General features: G+C 33.2%; 2 protein-coding genes across 2 annotated transcripts; both read left to right on the forward strand.

Moving 5' to 3' along the window:
- Positions 1–845: 845 nt before the first annotated feature.
- On the forward strand, positions 846–3,258 carry LOC143619854 (dolichol-phosphate mannosyltransferase subunit 1). The gene is made up of 8 exons (XM_077091684.1): positions 846–963; positions 1,470–1,569; positions 1,678–1,711; positions 1,786–1,862; positions 1,991–2,016; positions 2,659–2,823; positions 2,897–3,011; positions 3,098–3,258. The coding sequence occupies exons 1-8, from the start codon at positions 860–862 to the stop codon at positions 3,200–3,202; spliced, it is 726 nt and encodes a 241-aa protein (XP_076947799.1). The 5' UTR covers positions 846–859; the 3' UTR covers positions 3,203–3,258.
- A 1,834-nt stretch (positions 3,259–5,092) lies between these two features.
- LOC143620043 (protein EARLY STARVATION 1, chloroplastic-like) lies at positions 5,093–10,021 on the forward strand. Its single transcript, XM_077091840.1, has 11 exons — positions 5,093–5,298; positions 5,882–5,973; positions 6,327–6,517; positions 6,864–6,903; positions 7,009–7,090; positions 7,164–7,241; positions 7,507–7,632; positions 7,867–7,988; positions 8,373–8,412; positions 8,515–8,592; positions 9,848–10,021. The coding sequence occupies exons 1-11, from the start codon at positions 5,093–5,095 to the stop codon at positions 10,008–10,010; spliced, it is 1,218 nt and encodes a 405-aa protein (XP_076947955.1). The 3' UTR covers positions 10,011–10,021.
- Positions 10,022–19,191: the final 9,170 nt, after the last annotated feature.

Here is a 19,191-nt window from a genome sequence, read left to right on the forward strand (position 1 = left end):
TTTGCCATCCTACAAGATTATTAGTGTGCCACACCTATAAAAAAACAATGTTTTTTTTTTATCTTTCATTTAAATCATACTTATTATGTGCCTAAGAACCAATTATATGCCAACCATTGACACATCATACATGACGTATGAGGTGTTATACGTAGTCGTATGCGTGTTACATTGGCTAATCATATAGCCTATGTTATTTATAAGAGTCATGTAAGAACATACATCCGTATCTTTTGTTGATTATAAAGCTGCATGAAGAGCTATGTCCATATGAAAAACCCAATCGATAACCAAAAATTAATCGAAATTAATCATAACCAACAAAACCGATGGTTATGCTTTAGTGAATATGATTAACTAACCATCCGGTTGTGGTTACAGACAATAGTTAATGTGTCTCCATTAACCGAACCGAACCTTGTATGTTATATATTTTTTCAAATTTATACATATTTTTCAATCTTTTATATCCCATTATCCAACTTCGAGCACTTAAATTTATGCTGCTATCATCTATAGCATAGCTCGGAACCCCATAACCAAGCTTGAAACTAACATATTTTAGCTTCGAAACTTCATAAATGAACGCGGAACATCGTAACCGAACTAACTTCAACTAGAACAAAATACATTGGAGAACTAACAGAAATTAATCGAAAGCGACTTATAATCAGACAGTCAACTGATCATTCAGTTATGGTTAAGCAAACTTACAACCGAACCGAACCGAACCAAACCGAACCTGAGTTTGCAAGTCAAAAATACCCACCCACCTTCTTTGATTTCCAAGTTCCGGCAGCCGCCCGCCAATACCGAAGGGGTTTACTTGTTCATCGTCATTAGGGTTTTTGATCTGCAAATGGCTGAGCATCAGAATAAGAACAAGTACAGCATAATCGTTCCAACTTACAACGAACGACTCAACATCGCTCTCATCGTCTTCCTCGTCTTCAAACACATTCCGTAATTTACTCTCTTTTGTTCAATTGCTTAATGATTTGATGATCTCTGTGATGACTTCATTTGAGATCAAATAAACCTAATTTTGTAGCTTCGAATCAGAACTAGATCTGTCCACAGTTTGACCTAATTCCAGTTTTATATTGGATCTAGATGAACTAATCATATGATTGCCCTAAATTTATCCCCAATTTAATTAATATTATGACTTTTTACTTATTATTGGATGCTTTTGATAAATAAACAATTGCTGCTAGATCATGACTGGTAATTGATCATCACACATATATTTAATAAAATATCTCCAGCTTTATTTGTCGGTTTTATAATCGTGACAATGTTGGAGATCAAAAGCGACGAATTAAATGCAAGACAGTTTAAAAGGATAACTAGTAGAGAAAATGTAATAACAATTGGCGGATATGTGAAGAAATCAATGGTGATTTATGTGTCCGACTTTGAAATAATGATCGCTCATTCAGGTTCATGACAGTTTGTTGTGTTGTTAGGGATGTTGACTTTGAAATAATAATTGTGGACGATGGTAGCCCTGATGGAACTCAAGATATTGTCAAACAGTTGCAACAAGTCTATGGCGAAGACCGTATTGTATGGGCATTTTTAGATTAGTTCTTACTTTTGTATCTCATAGTGTATCATTGTTTTTTTTTCTGTATGTATATATAGTTCTGTAATGTTGTTATCTTGCCAATGCAGCTGTTAAGAGCTAGGCCCAAGAAGCTTGGATTAGGTACCTCATTGTTTATCTTTTTACATTTTTTAAATAATAATCATGAAAATTAAACCTATTTTTTTGTTAACTAGGGACTGCTTACATTCATGGTCTGAAGCATGCTTCCGGAAATTTTGTTGTCATCATGGATGCTGATCTGTCACACCATGTAAGTATTGCCGCAAGTTTTCTTGATTTACATAGATATTATTTGCATTATTTTAACTAATACAAGTTCTGGTTTAAGTAAACTAATATGATATTTTTTCGTTTTTTTTTGTATGTTTGTCTATGCAGCCAAAGTACCTTCCACACTTTATAAAGTAAGAAACTTCACCCAATCTTGATGTTTAAATTTTTTCCACTGATTGATAATTAGAATTTGCAACCGAGGGGAATGGGCCATGTTAGATTAACCTGAAAGAAATTTTCAATATTTTTTTGTAAAAATAGTTCCGGTCAGTTGTTCAAGAAAACCCTATTGGATTTCTCTGAATTGGCGCATATGAAATTTTGACTTTAAAACGCATATGTGTTTTTTATAATGTGTAAGGACTTGATCACGCAAAAAATAAAGGATTTTTTTTTATAAAGTTAAAATGTTAAGGATATAACGATGCAGAAAGGGAGGATATGTTCAAAAAGGTCAGGGGACTTCATTGTTAAGTTTTAAAAGTTTAGGGATTTAGGCGCATGAATAAAAACCAGTACAAATTCCCAATGATCAGCTGTGGTTACAAAAGTTGTATTATTCAATAGAGTAGGTTTTCTTTTCATAATATGATTAGGAGCTATTATGCATTAAGAATTCCTTTTTTTGCCATTTCTGGCCGTATCCTTCTGATTCATTTGATCCATTTTCTAACATCAGTGTGTCTCGTTAGAGATAAATCATAGATCAAATTAACAAGTAAATGAGTCAGAAAATGAAAAATATACTCATAATAAAACTCCCTTAAATTCAGGAAACAAATTGAAACTGGAGCGGATATTGTTACTGGGACCCGCTATGTAAAAGGTGGGGGTGTACATGGTTGGACACTGATGCGCAAATTAACGAGTCGAGGGGCTAATGTTCTTGCACATACTCTTCTTTGGCCTGGTGTATCAGACTTGACGGGCTCGTTTCGGTACATAAAAACTTATATTATCAACTTATTTAGAAATTTTTGTAATTTAATATTTGTTTTCTTGTTTTGGTAGCCTTTACAAGAAATCAGTGCTTGAAGACATTATAAGCTCGTGTGTGAGCAAAGGATATGTTTTCCAAATGGAGATGATTGTCCGGGCCTCAAGAAAAGGTTACCGTATTGAAGAGGTACCATCATTACTCGTTTCAACCCAAACCCATTTTGACTATGCAGCTTCATCTGAACTTACTAATTTTGACGTTTTGACTTTTAGGTTCCGATAACTTTTGTTGACCGAGTTTATGGAAGTTCCAAGCTTGGCGGATCTGAAATCGTTGAGTATTTAAAGGGTCTAGTTTACCTCCTTTTTACTACATAGTTGAGTTTATGCAACTTCCATTCGATTGGGATTTCTAATATTCATACATGTGTTCATTTGACAGACTTGATAAGACATTCTAATAGCTTTGTTATAGCTTATTGGAGTAACACTTATGAGATACAAATCTAAGAAGATAGTCCCATTATACACAAGGGGACCATTATTACATCCAAGAATCCATACAACCACCTTAAAACACGGGTGGTTACTAGTTACTCGTTATCGACTTCACAAATCTGTAGAGGACTAGGATCAAGCGACACGAATGGCATGAACTTCAGGTCGTGTTGTAGAATATGAATTTTGTGTTCATCTAAGCTCACCCATGCTTCTATTCCATCACCATGTTTTGTGTCCATCAAAACAACAAAATCTGTAAACACCGGACTACCATGAGAAACATTTTCCCCGACCAAAATCTACGTCGTAAAACCCTATCTTACACCAACTCGTGAATCCTAGGTAGTCAACGCTCTCATTTGTCCCACGATCCTTCATGAGTTTGATTGACCCCACCATCACTTGTTGCCCTTTATCGCCTTGTAATTTCATCACAAACTCACTATTGGTTTCTTGTATACCTTCTGTTACCTTGGTGAAAAACTGTAGATGAGACAAAGTTATTGTGATAATATATTCATAATTTTATCAAACTAACATAACTGCTTTATAGATAGTTAACCCAAGTGTATGATAGTCTTGCACTTTTATTTATATCAAATCTAAACAGTGGTGGCCCAACCATTTTGGTGGCCCAAAATAAATTAAAAATCGGGGCCTTTTTAAAAAAGATAATAAATTGGTTTTGTAATTTTTATTTTTTTATGTTTCACATTTAATAAAATAAATTACTTATAAAAAAACGACTTCATTTTCATTTCTATTTAGATTTGCTTCTTAAAAGAAACCAACCAAAATATCAATTTATTGAAACACGACACTAAAGTAACTTGATTGGACGATATTGAAAAACATCTTGTGCACAACATCACGCACATTGGACATTTTTAACATAGAGATTTACAATATAATGCTCATATATCATCTTAGTTTTGAGAGAAACAGATATAACATTTAGTCTTTATAGTTGAAACATTTTTTTTTGCTACAATTGAAAGCTATTGTGTATGCTTAAGTTATTGAAATAATCTTTGTTAAAACCGAAAATTACTTAAGGTGCTATATATTATTAAATCAGGTGGGGATGAGATTCGATCCTAGGTCCACCACAACGCAAGCATGGCATTTTTACCATTGCACTAAGGTAATCCAACTACATTATCAATGAAAATTATTTTTATTATAATAACGGCATATATGTATATACTTTTTTATAAATTGAGGCCTAAAAAATTTGGAGGCCCAAAGCCCTATCTTGGGCTTCTTCTACATACTATCCGGCCCTAAATCTAAAATAGACGTGATTGTACCCCTATTCTAGGCCAAGTCTAGTGGCTGGTCCATTATCGATCAGCCCTATTAGACGAGCAGTGAGACTATTTAATTCTTAGGTAATAATTAGTGATTTATTATTATTATTATTACTCACCCAGAATCATCAGTATTAAAAATAAAACTCACTAATTTTAGTAAACTTTCTAAAATCAGGTTACCAACATCAGATCATAAACATCTCAAGCTTCAACCAAAATATTTGTTAATTTTGTTTGATCCATAATAGTGCGTGACCAAATCTACATGGTTCCAGGTTTTATTATTATTATTATTTAAAGTGACGTGTTTGAAAATGAATGGTGGATGAGAGCATGAATGGCGGAGCCCACCTTCAACACCGGGATTCTCAACACGCCCATTCCAATCAATCACCAAAACCCACTAGGGTTTTAGTTTTATGGGCAAAACCCACTTCACATTTCATCATTACTCATGAATGAATTCTCGATCACGGCGTCCAATCCGCCGGCGTTTGGGTTGCGGCTGCGGCGGCCGGAGCTTCTCCGGCGTAGGGCTTTGGCTCGCTGTTGCTGCTCCGGGAAGGCCACCCCGATACGGAGGATTGCAACCGGGCCGAGTCGGAATGCTGAAGATTGGCCGATTGAAGCTGCCCCTGCTTTACCCTTTGCATCATCACAGTACGTTAATTCACTATTATATGTTTTAATTTAATCTGTTAACTAGCATGTCTATACAATTGTTGTATGATGATGACACTAAAATAATCAGCTGTCTGGATTGATATGTGTAATTAAACATTTAAACGAACACATTGGTTAAAAACTTTATTATTATTATTATTATTATTATTATTATTATTATTATTATTATTATTATTATCTGTCAACCCGTTTAGATAAATGAGATACATGGGTCGTGTTGGGCTGCACATTTTTACGTGTTTGCGGGTTAGGATGGATGTTTTTAACGAATAAAAATATGGGTCTTGTTCGTTCGGGTTGAGCAATTTAACCCGCCAACCCATCAACCTGGCAGCGTTGACACCCTATAACTATAATGATAATGTTGGATATTCAAAATTTTATTTCAGAAAAACATTTAATTTGCTAGAAGTTGGTTTGCAGAACTCTTGGCTTTATAGATTAATTTCTGATATCAATTTATCTGCTTGTGACAAAATTAGAACATTGGATCATAAAATATGTGAATTTGGTACTTCAAATGCATTTTGAAACTTAAATTCCATTTTAATTGTTGTAGGTCTGTGATGTCTTCTAGACAAGATAAATTCTTTCCACGCTGTACCCCTAAAAATCCCGGGCCCAAGTCTCGTGACGGTCCACCAAAAAGAGGTAATCTTTGACTCTTTCTTAAGCTTGTATTCAAGTTTCAATATTCTTAAAGATCTTGACCAAATGATGTAAAACAAGCGTCATGTGTCCAAATTGTGTAAAACTGATGACATGGTGTCCCACATCATATTATGTACATGGGATGCCAAGTCAACAACTTTACACAACTAACATGTCACATCAGCAAATGCACACGCGTTTGCAGGTCAAATTCTTAAAGATTTTTACAATATTGAAACTTGATTGCTATTTAGTGACATTGCCATAATGTGTGTGTTACTTACTACTTAGGTATTTCATGCATGCTAATGCATCTTTTATTATATTATTGTTTCATATTTTGTAAATTATAGACACTGGGATTGCGAACGAGAAAGATTGGGGCATTAGTTTAAATGAACACGTGAATGAATCTGGTGTGAATGTGGATGGTAGTACATGGTATAGAGAAAGTGGAGAAGATTTTGGTGAAAATGGGTTAAGATGTAGATGGTCAAAAATGGGTGGTCAAAGTCAAGATGGCTCTTCAGAATGGAAAGAAACGGTACTAATTACTTTTAATAATCATGTTCTTATGTACAAATTTTGTTGATGGTAGTTTAGATTATAGAATTGGCCTTTGATTTGTAAGCTTTAGATTGTAGAAAACTACTACAATTGCCTGTTTTATTAATCATTTTTTTTTCTTGCTTTCAACATGGTAGAATTGTGCATATGTAGTGTAATTGACACTTGCATATCTTCTAACAATGTAAGCTTATTAATTTAGTAAATGGTGTTTATGAAATAATTAATATCATTCATTTGTTAGATTTATTATTCAAATAACATTATAAAGTATCATTGACAGTTGTGGATGCGTTAATTGGATTTCTTGATGTCATTGACAGTGGTGGGAGAAAAGTGATTGGAGTGGATACAAAGAGCTAGGTATTTTTTACTAAATACATATAATTGCAAAAACAACAACATAGAGTTAAAAATGCCCAAAGGGCAAACTTGTAAATTTAAGATAATCCTATGGTGATCATGAAGGTGTTGAGAAATCTGGAAGAAATTCTGAAGGGGATTCATGGTGGGAAACATGGCGCGAAGTTCTTTACCAAGATGAATGGAGGTTAATATTGTATTTTTAATCAGTTAATGTTCATTTTAATTTTAATGCATTAATTTGGTTCTTTGAATTGCAGTAATTTAGCAAGAATTGAAAGAAGTGCAACAAAACAAGCAAAATCAGGCACAGAAAACGCCGGTTGGTATGAGAACTGGTATGCAATTTGTATGTACTTGATGCAATTGCTTTGATGTTTTAACTTTTTTCACTAATAGTTAATGTGTTAATTAAGTTTATATAAACGATATTATTAGTTTATTACAGGCTTACGTCAATATATATCTTAGTATAAATCTTTTTTAGAAAAATAGACTTTAGGCAATTCCAATCTGTTTGACCATTCCCTATTTATCTATTCTTTTTTTTACTCGTTTGAGATAAAACATAACCTATTTTTTTACAAAATAATCTTGATGCAGGTGGGAAAAATATGATGCGAAAGGGTGGACCGAAAAAGGAGCACATAAATATGGAAGATTAAATGAACAATCATGGTGGGAAAAATGGGGAGAGCATTATGATGGAAGAGGATCTGTTCTTAAATGGTAAATAATTTCAATCACACTACACATTTATCCTTTAGAAAAATAAGTATACAATATTAAACTCTGAAGTGGGATAAATCAAGGATATATGAGTAAGTCAGCCTACTATTGTACTATTTGATAATCAAGTTACTAATACTGATTGTTTCAGCCTTAAGGAAGTGGCATAGAAAGGCCTCCTAATGTTGTTCTTTTTGGAGCTTAATGTTTGTGTGTGTTTGTGTTTTTTTTCAGGACTGACAAATGGGCTGAAACTGAACTCGGGACCAAATGGGGAGACAAATGGGAAGAGAAATTTTTTTCGGGTATCAGGTCCCGCCAAGGAGAAACATGGCATGTATCGCCTACTGGTGAACGTATGTCTCATTCTTTGTTAATGCCTAAAATGCCCTTTAGTCCTATTACAAAATAGGACAACTGTATATCTTTTTCGTTGCAAGTTGTTGTGTACTGTGTAGAGCTGAAAAAATTTTCCTTGTTTGTTTCTAAGAATGAAAATTTCATTACAACATGAAATTTCATGAAATTTTCAAATAAAAATGAAATTGTTGCATTGTTAGTTGTGGCTTTTTACATAAAATAGCAAGATACGATGTGGAGCTGACAAAATGTGTCGTGTTCTGTTAAACAGGCCGTGTTTTATTCTAGAAAAATTACAGGAACTAAAAGACCACACTTTTGTACTTTCATTTAGAAAAATACTTATTATTATTACTAAAAACGCTTGATTCATGCATCAGGTTGGTCAAGGACATGGGGTGAAGAACACCTTGGAAACGGGTATAATATTAATACGATTATAAAACAAATTAATAATAGGTTTTATTTAGTTTGTAATGTTATTTAGAATTAAATCTGATTGATGTACTTCTTGGTTTTTAGCAGCAAGGTGCACAAGTATGGAAAAAGCACAGCCGGCGAAAGTTGGGATATTGTAGTAGACGAAGAAACTTATTACGAGTAAGCTGTTTTCTATTTTATTGTAATCATTAAAACGCGTCATTTGATGTGGTCAGAAAATGGACACAAGTTGGGTATCGGGCTAGTACGGTTTGGGTTGAACATGGCTAATTTGAAAGGGAGAACTTTGTCCAATAGTAACCAAGTTTTTCATGTGTTCCATTAAAGTTACTTGTTTTTTGTTTCTTAAAAGTGGAAAAGTTACTCCACTTTTATTAGGTGCTCCAAACTGATGAAATATTTTATAAATGTTCATTATAGAAGTTAAGTGATATGAATGGAACATACATGAATCTTAGTTGTTATTTAGTGGTTATTTATTTTTTTAAAATTAACTTGAAGTAGGAGGTAATAGTGAAAAAAATGCACTAATAGCCAAGTTTCATAATTGTTCAATTTAAGTCAAATATATATATATATATATATATATATATATATATATAGGCAAAGTATAGAATGAAAACCCACTTGAGTTGTGAAAACCCGTGAAAAACCTATGTAGCATCGTTTTTTTTACTTGTAATATATGTTGTTACATTTAATACAAAACATCGAAAACATAAAAAAAATGTTTTGCTATTTTTTTACTAATTTTTATATATGTTTTCAGGAGAGAGAAAATGTAAATTAACTTTTACATTTTTTTATTAACTTTAATTGTGGACCACAAGATTTAATTTTTAATTAAAAACATGTGGTTGAAAATGGGTTTGTAGAGTTTTTACAACTCAATTGGGTTTTTATTCTAACATATATATATATATATATATATATATCAGTATATAGTAACCAAGTTTATACGTGTTATATCTGGCTCAGTTTAAAGTTTAAACATTTATATAAATTCACAAGCTTGAAACATCTGATGCAAATTACGTGACCTTAGTTGGAGAAACAAAAAAACTAAACAGGCTTGAGAAACTTGGTTACCATTTATAAAATACTAAACTTCTTGTCAAATTGAGAAATTAGTTTGACATCATTAGTTAGGTCCTTGTTTATTAGAGTAGATTGCTTTAATGCATTAATGATGATCACAATTAAATATTATTTCTTAACCATAATAATCTTTTTGAGCATTATGATATAAGGTCGTATGCATTAACAATCTTGTGGTTATATGATTTGACCCGCTTGAGATAAATCACACGCCTTGTTGGCCGTTGAATAAGTTGAAATTACAACCTGTAAATTATGCACATTGGCAGCTACTTAAACGGAACATGATCTCACTTTTTATCTTATATGATTAAAGGGCTGAACCGCATTACGGGTGGGCCGATGTCGTTGGTGACTCGAGCCAGTTACTATCTATCCAACCGCAAGAAAAACCACCCGGTGTGTACCCGTATCCTGACTTCAAGTCGTCTTCTGCCCCGTCACTACTTAAAGATGATGATAATCCTTCACCGCCTTGACACCAGTTCGAACCGTGTGCTCGTTTTTGTGATCTGGACCCTGAGAAATAGGTCCATGGAAGACCTAGTAGTCAATTTATTTGAATTTTTGGTTTAGGCATATTGGTGTTAGTTCTCTTCTTGGTTAATTGTTTTGTTTGATTTATTTCTTTCATTGATAGACATTGGTCATTCATTTGATATGCAAGCTTTCTAGGAGTAGTTTAGTTCTTTTTGTGTTTTAATCTTTTTATTTAATGGTAAATAATAAAAGATGGTAAATGTTTTAAAAACAAAAGTAGAGATTGGCATTGATAGACTCCACTCGTGTCATAGATTTGTGTGCTTGTCACACTCAGAACAATACATGTGAGCTTTTGAGTTTTAGCCTTTTCTGATTTCTCCTCTTATAAGCCCCCATTTTAATATTTTTCATATGCTTTATAATTTTATCTAATGTGGAGATGCTTGTATCATTACTACTGCTTGATACCTCTGTTACACTACTTGCTACAACCATTATTAATTACTGCTGCTTGATGTCTGTATTACAACACTACTTCCTGCTATTGTTGATACCTTTGCTATGTAATACTTGCTACTATTGCTTGATACCTTTGCTATACTACTTGATACCTTTACTAACTTACATTACAATTTACACATTTGTTAGCATGTACTTTCATTTGGGCCGACTCAATAAGCACTACTACTTGATACCTTTACTAAACTGCTTGATACATTACACATTTGTTAGCGTATAATTTAATTTGAACCGACTCAGTGAGCCTATAATTTGTTAGCATGTATAGGGCTGTAAACGAACCGAACGAACACGAACAAGGCCTTGTTCATGTTCGTTTGTTATGAAAATAATGTGTTCATGAATGGTTCACAAACAGTTACCGAACGAGATTTTATGTTCGTGTACGTTCATTAAGGAAATTAATGTGTTCACGAACGGTTTACAAACACAAATAAAATCGGCAGAGCCTAGAGATTGAGATCGATGCATTCATCAATGTGAATAATGAAAGCTTCTAAACGAATTGAATGAACATGAACAAGGGTATGTTCGTGTTCATTCATTTAACTTAAAAAGAACACGGACATTTAATCGTAATATTTATGTTCATGTTCGTTTATTAAAAATGGACATTTGTGTTCGTGTGTTTAAAATCTAAACAAACATAACTGAACAAAGATAAACGAACATGCATTTGATGAACAAATGTAAATGAACACAAATATAAAAAAACTTAAATGAAAACACTTAAATGAACACAAAATTAACAAATGTAAAACCTTCAACCAGATGACCTATCCAGATAATATTTAATTATTTTCTATTAATACATAAACGAACGTTCATGAACATAAACGAACGAACAGAACATGCGTTCATGTTCGTTCGCTTAATTAAACGAACACAAATTTTTTGTTCATGTTCGTTCGTTTATTAAATAAACGAACTTTCCGTCGAACGGTTCACGAATAGTTCAACGAACGTTCGGTTCTACAGGCCTAAGCATGTAATTTAATTTGAGCCGACTCAATGAGAAATGGGTTGATGTTTTATTTATCAAGTTAAAACCCGTTAATTATATACAAATAATGTTTTCATAACCGGACCGGATATCTACAAATAATGTTTTCATAACCGGACCGGATACCAAACCGGACAGCCAACTGGTTCACCGGTTCAACCGGCCGAACAAATTTGGTAAAAAAAGACTGGTCATGCTGGAAATATGATTTTTCAAAAAAAAAAATATTTTTTCTTTTTTCAAAAAAAAAAAATATTTTTTCCATTGAAAACCGGTTCAACCGATCTGGTTTTCCGGTTCTACCGATCAAACCGGTTCAGACTGGCCGGTTCTCTTGCAGCCTAGCGAGTATATAGAACCGGACCGGTCGGTGGACCAAATCCTGGTTCGAACAGTCGCTCCGGTCCAGTCACAACAACAATGTCTACAATGGATAAGTTAAGAAATCAAGTAAAAGAATTCACAAACCAACAAATTTATTTACTAAATAACTATTAATATATGCTTGCGCTATTTAGTATGTATTTGAATATAACTGGGCTTTATATTCTAATCTAATTAGATTTTCAAGTTTAAAATCGTATATATAGTATATATAAACCTTAGCTTATGAGTTATATCATAATAATAAGAGATAATATTCTAGTTCTAGTATAATAAAGATTAAAGAGACAAAGCTTCTGATCTAAACTGGTTTTCTGTCTTATCGATTCTGGTTAACCAAACTTTACATTTACTAAACTACTTGATACTTGATACATTCAGATTGGAACAACAATCCGAGTATGGTTCAACATGATAAAAGCTTCTCCTAATACTAAATCTAACCCAAAACAAAGAAAAAAAAACCCGCAAATAACAAACCAAGAAGCACTAAAACTAGATACTAGCTACTGGATGTAAGATTGGCCAGTGATATCAATATCCCGATCACCCGAAGACGGTGGCGGCTTATGCATAGCTTCCGTCTTATTCGTTTCTGAAGGTCCGTCAGCACTTTGGGTTACACTAGCTGGTAATTCTCTCGGGTTCTTCGGTGGCTGCTGGTTGTCATCTTTCCCGTACATTCCGCCACCGTAAGCCTCGTGCGTGAGAGGCTCCATGGTTGATATCACCGGGTGGCTCAGCCTGTTTTCTTCGCCGTCCTCCGCCTTCACTCGGGTCTCTTCCTTATCTCGTTCTTTCTGCATTCTTATTTATTTTTTTTTGGTAACATTTAGTTAGTGGGTGAATTTTGTTATATAATAAGAAACTTTGCATGAAAATATAATGCCACGTGTTTTACTTAACACGTGTTGTTAACACGATAGAACCACGTATTTAACAGGATAAAGGCATCATTAAGCAAAGTCCAAGTAGTTATTATATTATTATAATTTATAAATTAATACATGAGTTGAGTTGAGCTTGATTAGGAGCTCCACACACGAGCTTTATAAGAGCTCCTATAGGTTAACTGAGACGAGCTTGAGATTACGCATGCTCAAATTTTGCTCGCCTTAATTTTACTCGGCTTGTTTACAACTCTAGCTACATCGGATTGTTTCGTGACCGCAGACCATAATATCTGATATGATATAGTGCTACATATTATATTACACATACATGCCAATTAAGCATGGAAATACTAAATAAACGCAAAATGTATAGGATTATATATACAATCTTTTACGGTGTAGTATTGCATATATCATAATAATAAATCCACAAGACATTTATCTATATTATTTAAACAAAACCATTCTTCTATATGTTATTTAACTAGAGTAGCCAACTAGAATGCTAACTAATACTATTTCCATTTATAAATTACTAACAAAGTTACAAATATAACTTTAAATGTTGTATTAAATGAGTTTTTTTAGATATTTATGAATTATAAAATTGTATTTATCATTATTTACATCTTAAGAATTCATAAGGTATGCTATTATGTATATTATTAAAATTAATTTTTCGTTTCATTTTTTTAACCACACGTGTATTACACGGGCTACATCCTAGTTTTCTAGTTAAGCAACATTACGCTCTCACTTGTGGTTCTCCGGAAAATATAAAAATAAATAAATATCAAAACGCGTACATGTTATTTTTTAGTAAGTATTTGTCCCATCCCTTTCAAAATAAATAGAAAAAAAATGCTATGTTTATATAGGATGGTTTGTAAACTGAAACCAGCTTTTAACATCGAAACCGGTTATGAAACTGGTTTCGTATAACCAGTACAGGTTTCAAACTAAACCGCCAGTTTGAATGTTTGATATCGGTTTGGGAACTCTGTTTACTAAACCAAACTGGTTTTTGACCAAACCCCAAACCATTTAAAACTCAAGCCATTCATTCTAAAGAGTATAGACGCTCTATCTATAGTTATAGAAAGTTTGTAATGACTCAACTGGGCTCACTAGGCCAGCCAGCATTAAATTATTCTCACAGGGCTCGGGCCATCATGACCGCCCATGAAAAATAGTCCATGATACACTGGGCCATTGGCCCATGCGAAAGTCGTAACTTGTTTCACTATTTTCCGACCAAAAAGAAAAACAAAAAAGAAAAACGTCACACTACATGTCTACATTATCAAAGATTCAAAGTCAAACTTACATATAATTATTTAAGTCGTTTAAAGGGGTGTTTGGATTCCTTATTTTACCTCCTTATAACTTTTCATTAAGTTAATAAGTTATAAAAGCGTAACTTATTAACTTTTTCCTCTCACATCAAAAGCAATTCAAAACACCTTATTCCTTTTTAAAAAGTTAATAAGTTATAAGTTAATGAAAATACGCAATCCCAACCACCCCCTAAATTTCATGGTGATAAGGCGGTAAACGATGACTCAATTTGGCAAAGGTATCTTCGACTTGTTTTCTATCTTTAATCTCATGAAGACCACATCCCACACATGCATTATACCAAATCTCTTTGGTTATTAAGGTATTAGTTGGGATCTCACAGTTAATAAAACCGATAATCATATTATTTCTGATTATTTTGGTTATTTAAGTATAAAAATATAATTATAAGTTGAGTGACATTTTCGTCAAATATTTTTTATTAAAACGCACTCTTTTATCTCTTCTATTAGTCTACTAATATTAAAGACTATATTATTAGACTAACATAAGAGATATAAAAGAGTACGTTTTAATAGAAAATATTCAAAAGAGAGACAAAAGTGTCGCTCAACTTATAATTTAAAGTTATTTGTATTGTTGGAAGACATTAAAAAACGATTTGACACAATGAATGCTAGTTATTCACTTAGAAATTAGAATGCCAGCTAACTTCAACCCCACGTGTGACTTTGTTCTTTGACTACCAGCACCACTTGTGTCACCTCACCGTTTATTTTTAATATATTTATTTAGATAAAAGAGTTTTTATTTTATTTTATATTTATTTGTTTGAACAAATAAAACATTAAACGTTAAATTGGGCAACAAATTTAGCCCAATTAGTTTTAGTAAAATATTTAATCTGAACTAACTTTTCAACCCAATTATCTGATTAAAAAAAAAGAATAATCGAGAGTTTCGATTAACAAATTAAGAAGGAAATTATAAAACTTAATTCCTAAGTATTATTTAAATCGTTTAATCTGAGACGCAGAAAGTCAAAAGAAGGAAACTGTTTATAAAACTTAATAATTATTGGACCCAAGAAAGAGTGTTTGACCAAAAAACTAAAGCTGGTACTGGACCCATCATTTATAGTGGCGCAAGCATGGGCTAGTATATTGGCCCATTTAAAAGGTTAACAAATGTGATGCTTTACCTAACTGCATATGCTTCGAACTAAAAGGGCCCGGACACGTGGCATGTACATAGTGGGTAACAATGATGTCACTAAACATGAAAAATGCATTAACAAATAATTATTTAGGGGTGTAAGTTATATTAAAGTAAGACTTAATTCAATTGAATCATCTAAATATTAATTAATCTAGGTGAATGACTTAATGCACTTGGGGTTTTTACCATTAAAAAGTATGAGGTGTTAGATTATTCCGGTGTAAGAAATCCAGTTTCTATAGGAAGTAAAATAGAATAAGTTTGGGGTAAAAATCATGGATGGGTCAACTTGAGCAGTTCCGGGGTGTTGCTGGCCAATCTTCTCGTATGAATAACGAATTTGAAACATATATCCAAGAAGATCATGAAGAATTGAGAGACGACTTATCACAATTATCTTAATTACGTATGAATTTTTAAGTGTGTATTTAGGGTTCATTTTTATATACGTTTCAGGCCCAGGAATTTCTTTGTATTCTCGGAGACAACACCGGGTAAGATTCTGGTAGGGGTGCAAACGAGACGAGCCGAGCCGAGCCCAAGCTCGACTAGGCTTGGGCTTGGCTTATTTAACTTATATGGAGCTCGAGCTCGGCTCGTTTCGAACTCTATTTCAAAGCTAGAGCTCGGCTCGTTAGTAGATTTCAAGCTTGGTTCGCGCTCGGGTCATTTACTATTTATTAATTATTTTTGTATATACTTTTTTTTCAATTATAATTTTATGTATAAAATAATATATATTATTATTTTTTTCATAAAACTATATATACTAAAAGTAATTATTAAACTTATATTTTAAAAAATTATATAAATGGTAGGCTAGTTAGGGCTCGCGAGCTGGCTCGTGCACGATAAGTGATGCTCGGGCTAGGGATCATTTATTAAACGAGCTTGCTTTTAAGCTCTAGCTAGATGAAGCTTGGCTCGATCGAGTTTTTTCACGAGCCGGTCTCAAGTAGCTCGGCTCATTTGCATCTCTATATTCTAGGAAATAAACCACGGTTGAGCACTAGAATAGGAGGGGTTAATGTTAACAAAAAATAAACCCCTCTCACAAAAAGTTTGTCATTTCGTAATACATGACTTGAATTCATGGATAAAATTTACAAGATTAACTGGTAAAAAAATAAATATAGAAGTAAATGCCATCCCCTTCACGTTTCTTATCTTCATTCAAGATAGAGTGGACCTAAGTTGATGGAGAACCCAACCCCCAACTCCCCCGTAACAAAGATTATAATTAATAATAAAACAGCTAATATTTGGTACTATATCGTACATTTTTTTATAACGACTATTTTCTTGTGTTTAGGTTATCGCATCCCTCCTTCTCTACATTTTGAGAGCCCTGTTGATCTATTTTGGTCAGAATATGTTGTCTTAACGGTCCACGCTGGCTTCAGAATTTGGCCTGAGTGTTCCCCCGGAAAACCATACTGCCGGCTGCCATTTGACAATCGTTGTACTGCCACAACCTTGCACAAGGCCTAGCTCAAATCCCTCATTGCCTTAATCCTCCGAAAGTGCAAGTGAGGATCGAACTTGGGTCTCCCCCGTAGAACCCAAGCCTCCTACCACTAAGCCACAGGTGGTGGATTGGTAATTTGGTACTATACCGTACATGACAACATGTTATTTAAAAAACAATATTATGCGTTTTAAAATATAAAAATAATCGATGCAGATTCGATTCCCACTTGGACCAATTCAAATGGCATCTGAGTGAAGAGACGAATAAACATATATAACTAAATAAGTGTTAGCTTCATTATTATTGATTGTCCTTGCTATCATGTTTTAACGTGTGAATGAGTTTATTATATTTCTAGAGTGTGAAATAGTATATTGAATGACTTCTTGAGGGAATTATAAGGGACCCGGTCAGTGTTTCAATGACGTTCTCTATCTAGTGTTATTCTTCTAGCAATTTAATCGAATGACTTGTAATGTCGGACAATTGTTCCGAGGCATTTTACAGTCTCTAGATAGCATGAGGGCCTCAAGTCTTTTCTCACAATGACATGTTGCCTCTTTGCAATGTTAATTATCGTTTAGTACATATCGCTTGATTATGTTTAAGTTTCCGTTCACGTCAATATTTTGTCTTCCATTGGTTCGAACACGCATTGGTGATGGTTTTAGCCTACACAAAGGTAGCATGGATAACTAGTAAACCTACACAAACAAGAGTTACACTTTCAAAATGCATCTCTTATTTTAAAATTCGTCTCTGAATATCATAAGCTGATAGGCAAATTGATTTATTGACTTCAACTAGACTAGATATATTTACGGTATTCAATCTTGAGTCTATTCATACATGAACCTTTAAATTCACATTTACATGTTGCACTTCGATTGTTAAAAAAGTATTTAAACCAGTTGATGAAAAGGGTTTTTATTGGAAAACCTAATGGTCTTGGATTATTAGTTATATTGATTTTGATTGGGATAGATGTTTGTCAACTAGAAGGTGTGTGACTAGTGTGTGTTTTTTTTTTTTTAGTTCTCTAACTTCTTGGAAGAAAAAACATGATTTTGAATATGAGGGGACTTTTTTAAGTTCTTAAAATTGATTTTGAGTAACAACCTACCAGGGCCATCTCTAAGAGCACGATGATTGTCGTGGACCTTGCACGAGCTATAAAAATGGGCATCGAAATATATTAAAAGAAATTAAAAACTCATATAATATATGAAATATATTCAAAGAAATTAAAAACTTATGGGCCTCAAACCTCGATGGGCCTTGCACCATTGCCTAGCCCGCACATGCTCTAAGACGACCCTGCAAGCTACTGATTTCTTTACAAACGACATGGGTGCCAATTGTCAACCAAAGTAACTTTTGTGTTAAAAAAAGCTAGGAATGGAATGATTTGTTTACCAATTTGTGCTAAAAACCATTCTTAGATAATCTCAAAACAATTCTTAGATATCTGTTCTTAGATTATGCAATCTTGCATCTCTTGTTTAGCAATTTCAAGTTTGATTAAGATATCAACTAGATTTTACCACAATAGGCAATCATTAGGCATATTTTCCCTAGAAAAGGAGATGCTAGGCTTGGGCTGGTATTGGGGTGTTTAACGAATTGAATTTTGAATATTCGATTTATTCGAATTTTGAAATTTCATAGATGGATTCGAATTTGAAATAAATTCAACAAATTCGATTCGAATTCATTTAAAAAATCTATTTTAGTTCTAATTTCAGAAACCACTACAAATTTGAGATTATTTAACAACAAAAAGTATAAGCCTATAAAATAAAACAAAGAAATCATTCAAAGTTATAAAATCCTAAATAATCCAAGTAACAACGCCCGATTAGATTAATTAATAATCAAAATGATGAACTTTCATTTTTACGTCTCTAGAATTTAAAAGACTTCGACAAATTATCTTTTTATAAATATGTATATTTATAATAAAAAAATTGTATAACTTGAGTTTGAATCGAATTCAAAATCATAAATTCGTATTCGATCCGATATTCGATCACTAAATAGAATTTGCACTGAATCGAACTCGAGTGATTGAAACTTGAATTCAAACCTTCAAATTCGAATGTGAGTCGAGTCAAATTTCAAGTTCCTCGAGTCCAATTTGAGTATTGAGCACTTGTATAACGTTATTTATGATCGTGAATGCACGAAGTCGCCTTTTGTCATTGGGTGACCTCGAATAGACCGGGTAACAGGGTTTATTTGTAAGTCATTCAAAATTTATTTTTGTTTTTATCAAATGTATATCATTTCTACGTAATATCCTTCATAAACCCATAATTACAAAAGGTATTCTTGAAAACAATCTAATTAATTACAGTTTTACTCTTTCAATTTCTAAGAACACCTCTAGA

Source organism: Bidens hawaiensis, unplaced genomic scaffold, assembly GCF_021521415.1.
Source record: "Bidens hawaiensis isolate Kalapana, Puna unplaced genomic scaffold, B.hawaiensis_p1.1 tig00002525_1, whole genome shotgun sequence".
Taxonomy (NCBI): domain Eukaryota; kingdom Viridiplantae; phylum Streptophyta; class Magnoliopsida; order Asterales; family Asteraceae; genus Bidens; species Bidens hawaiensis.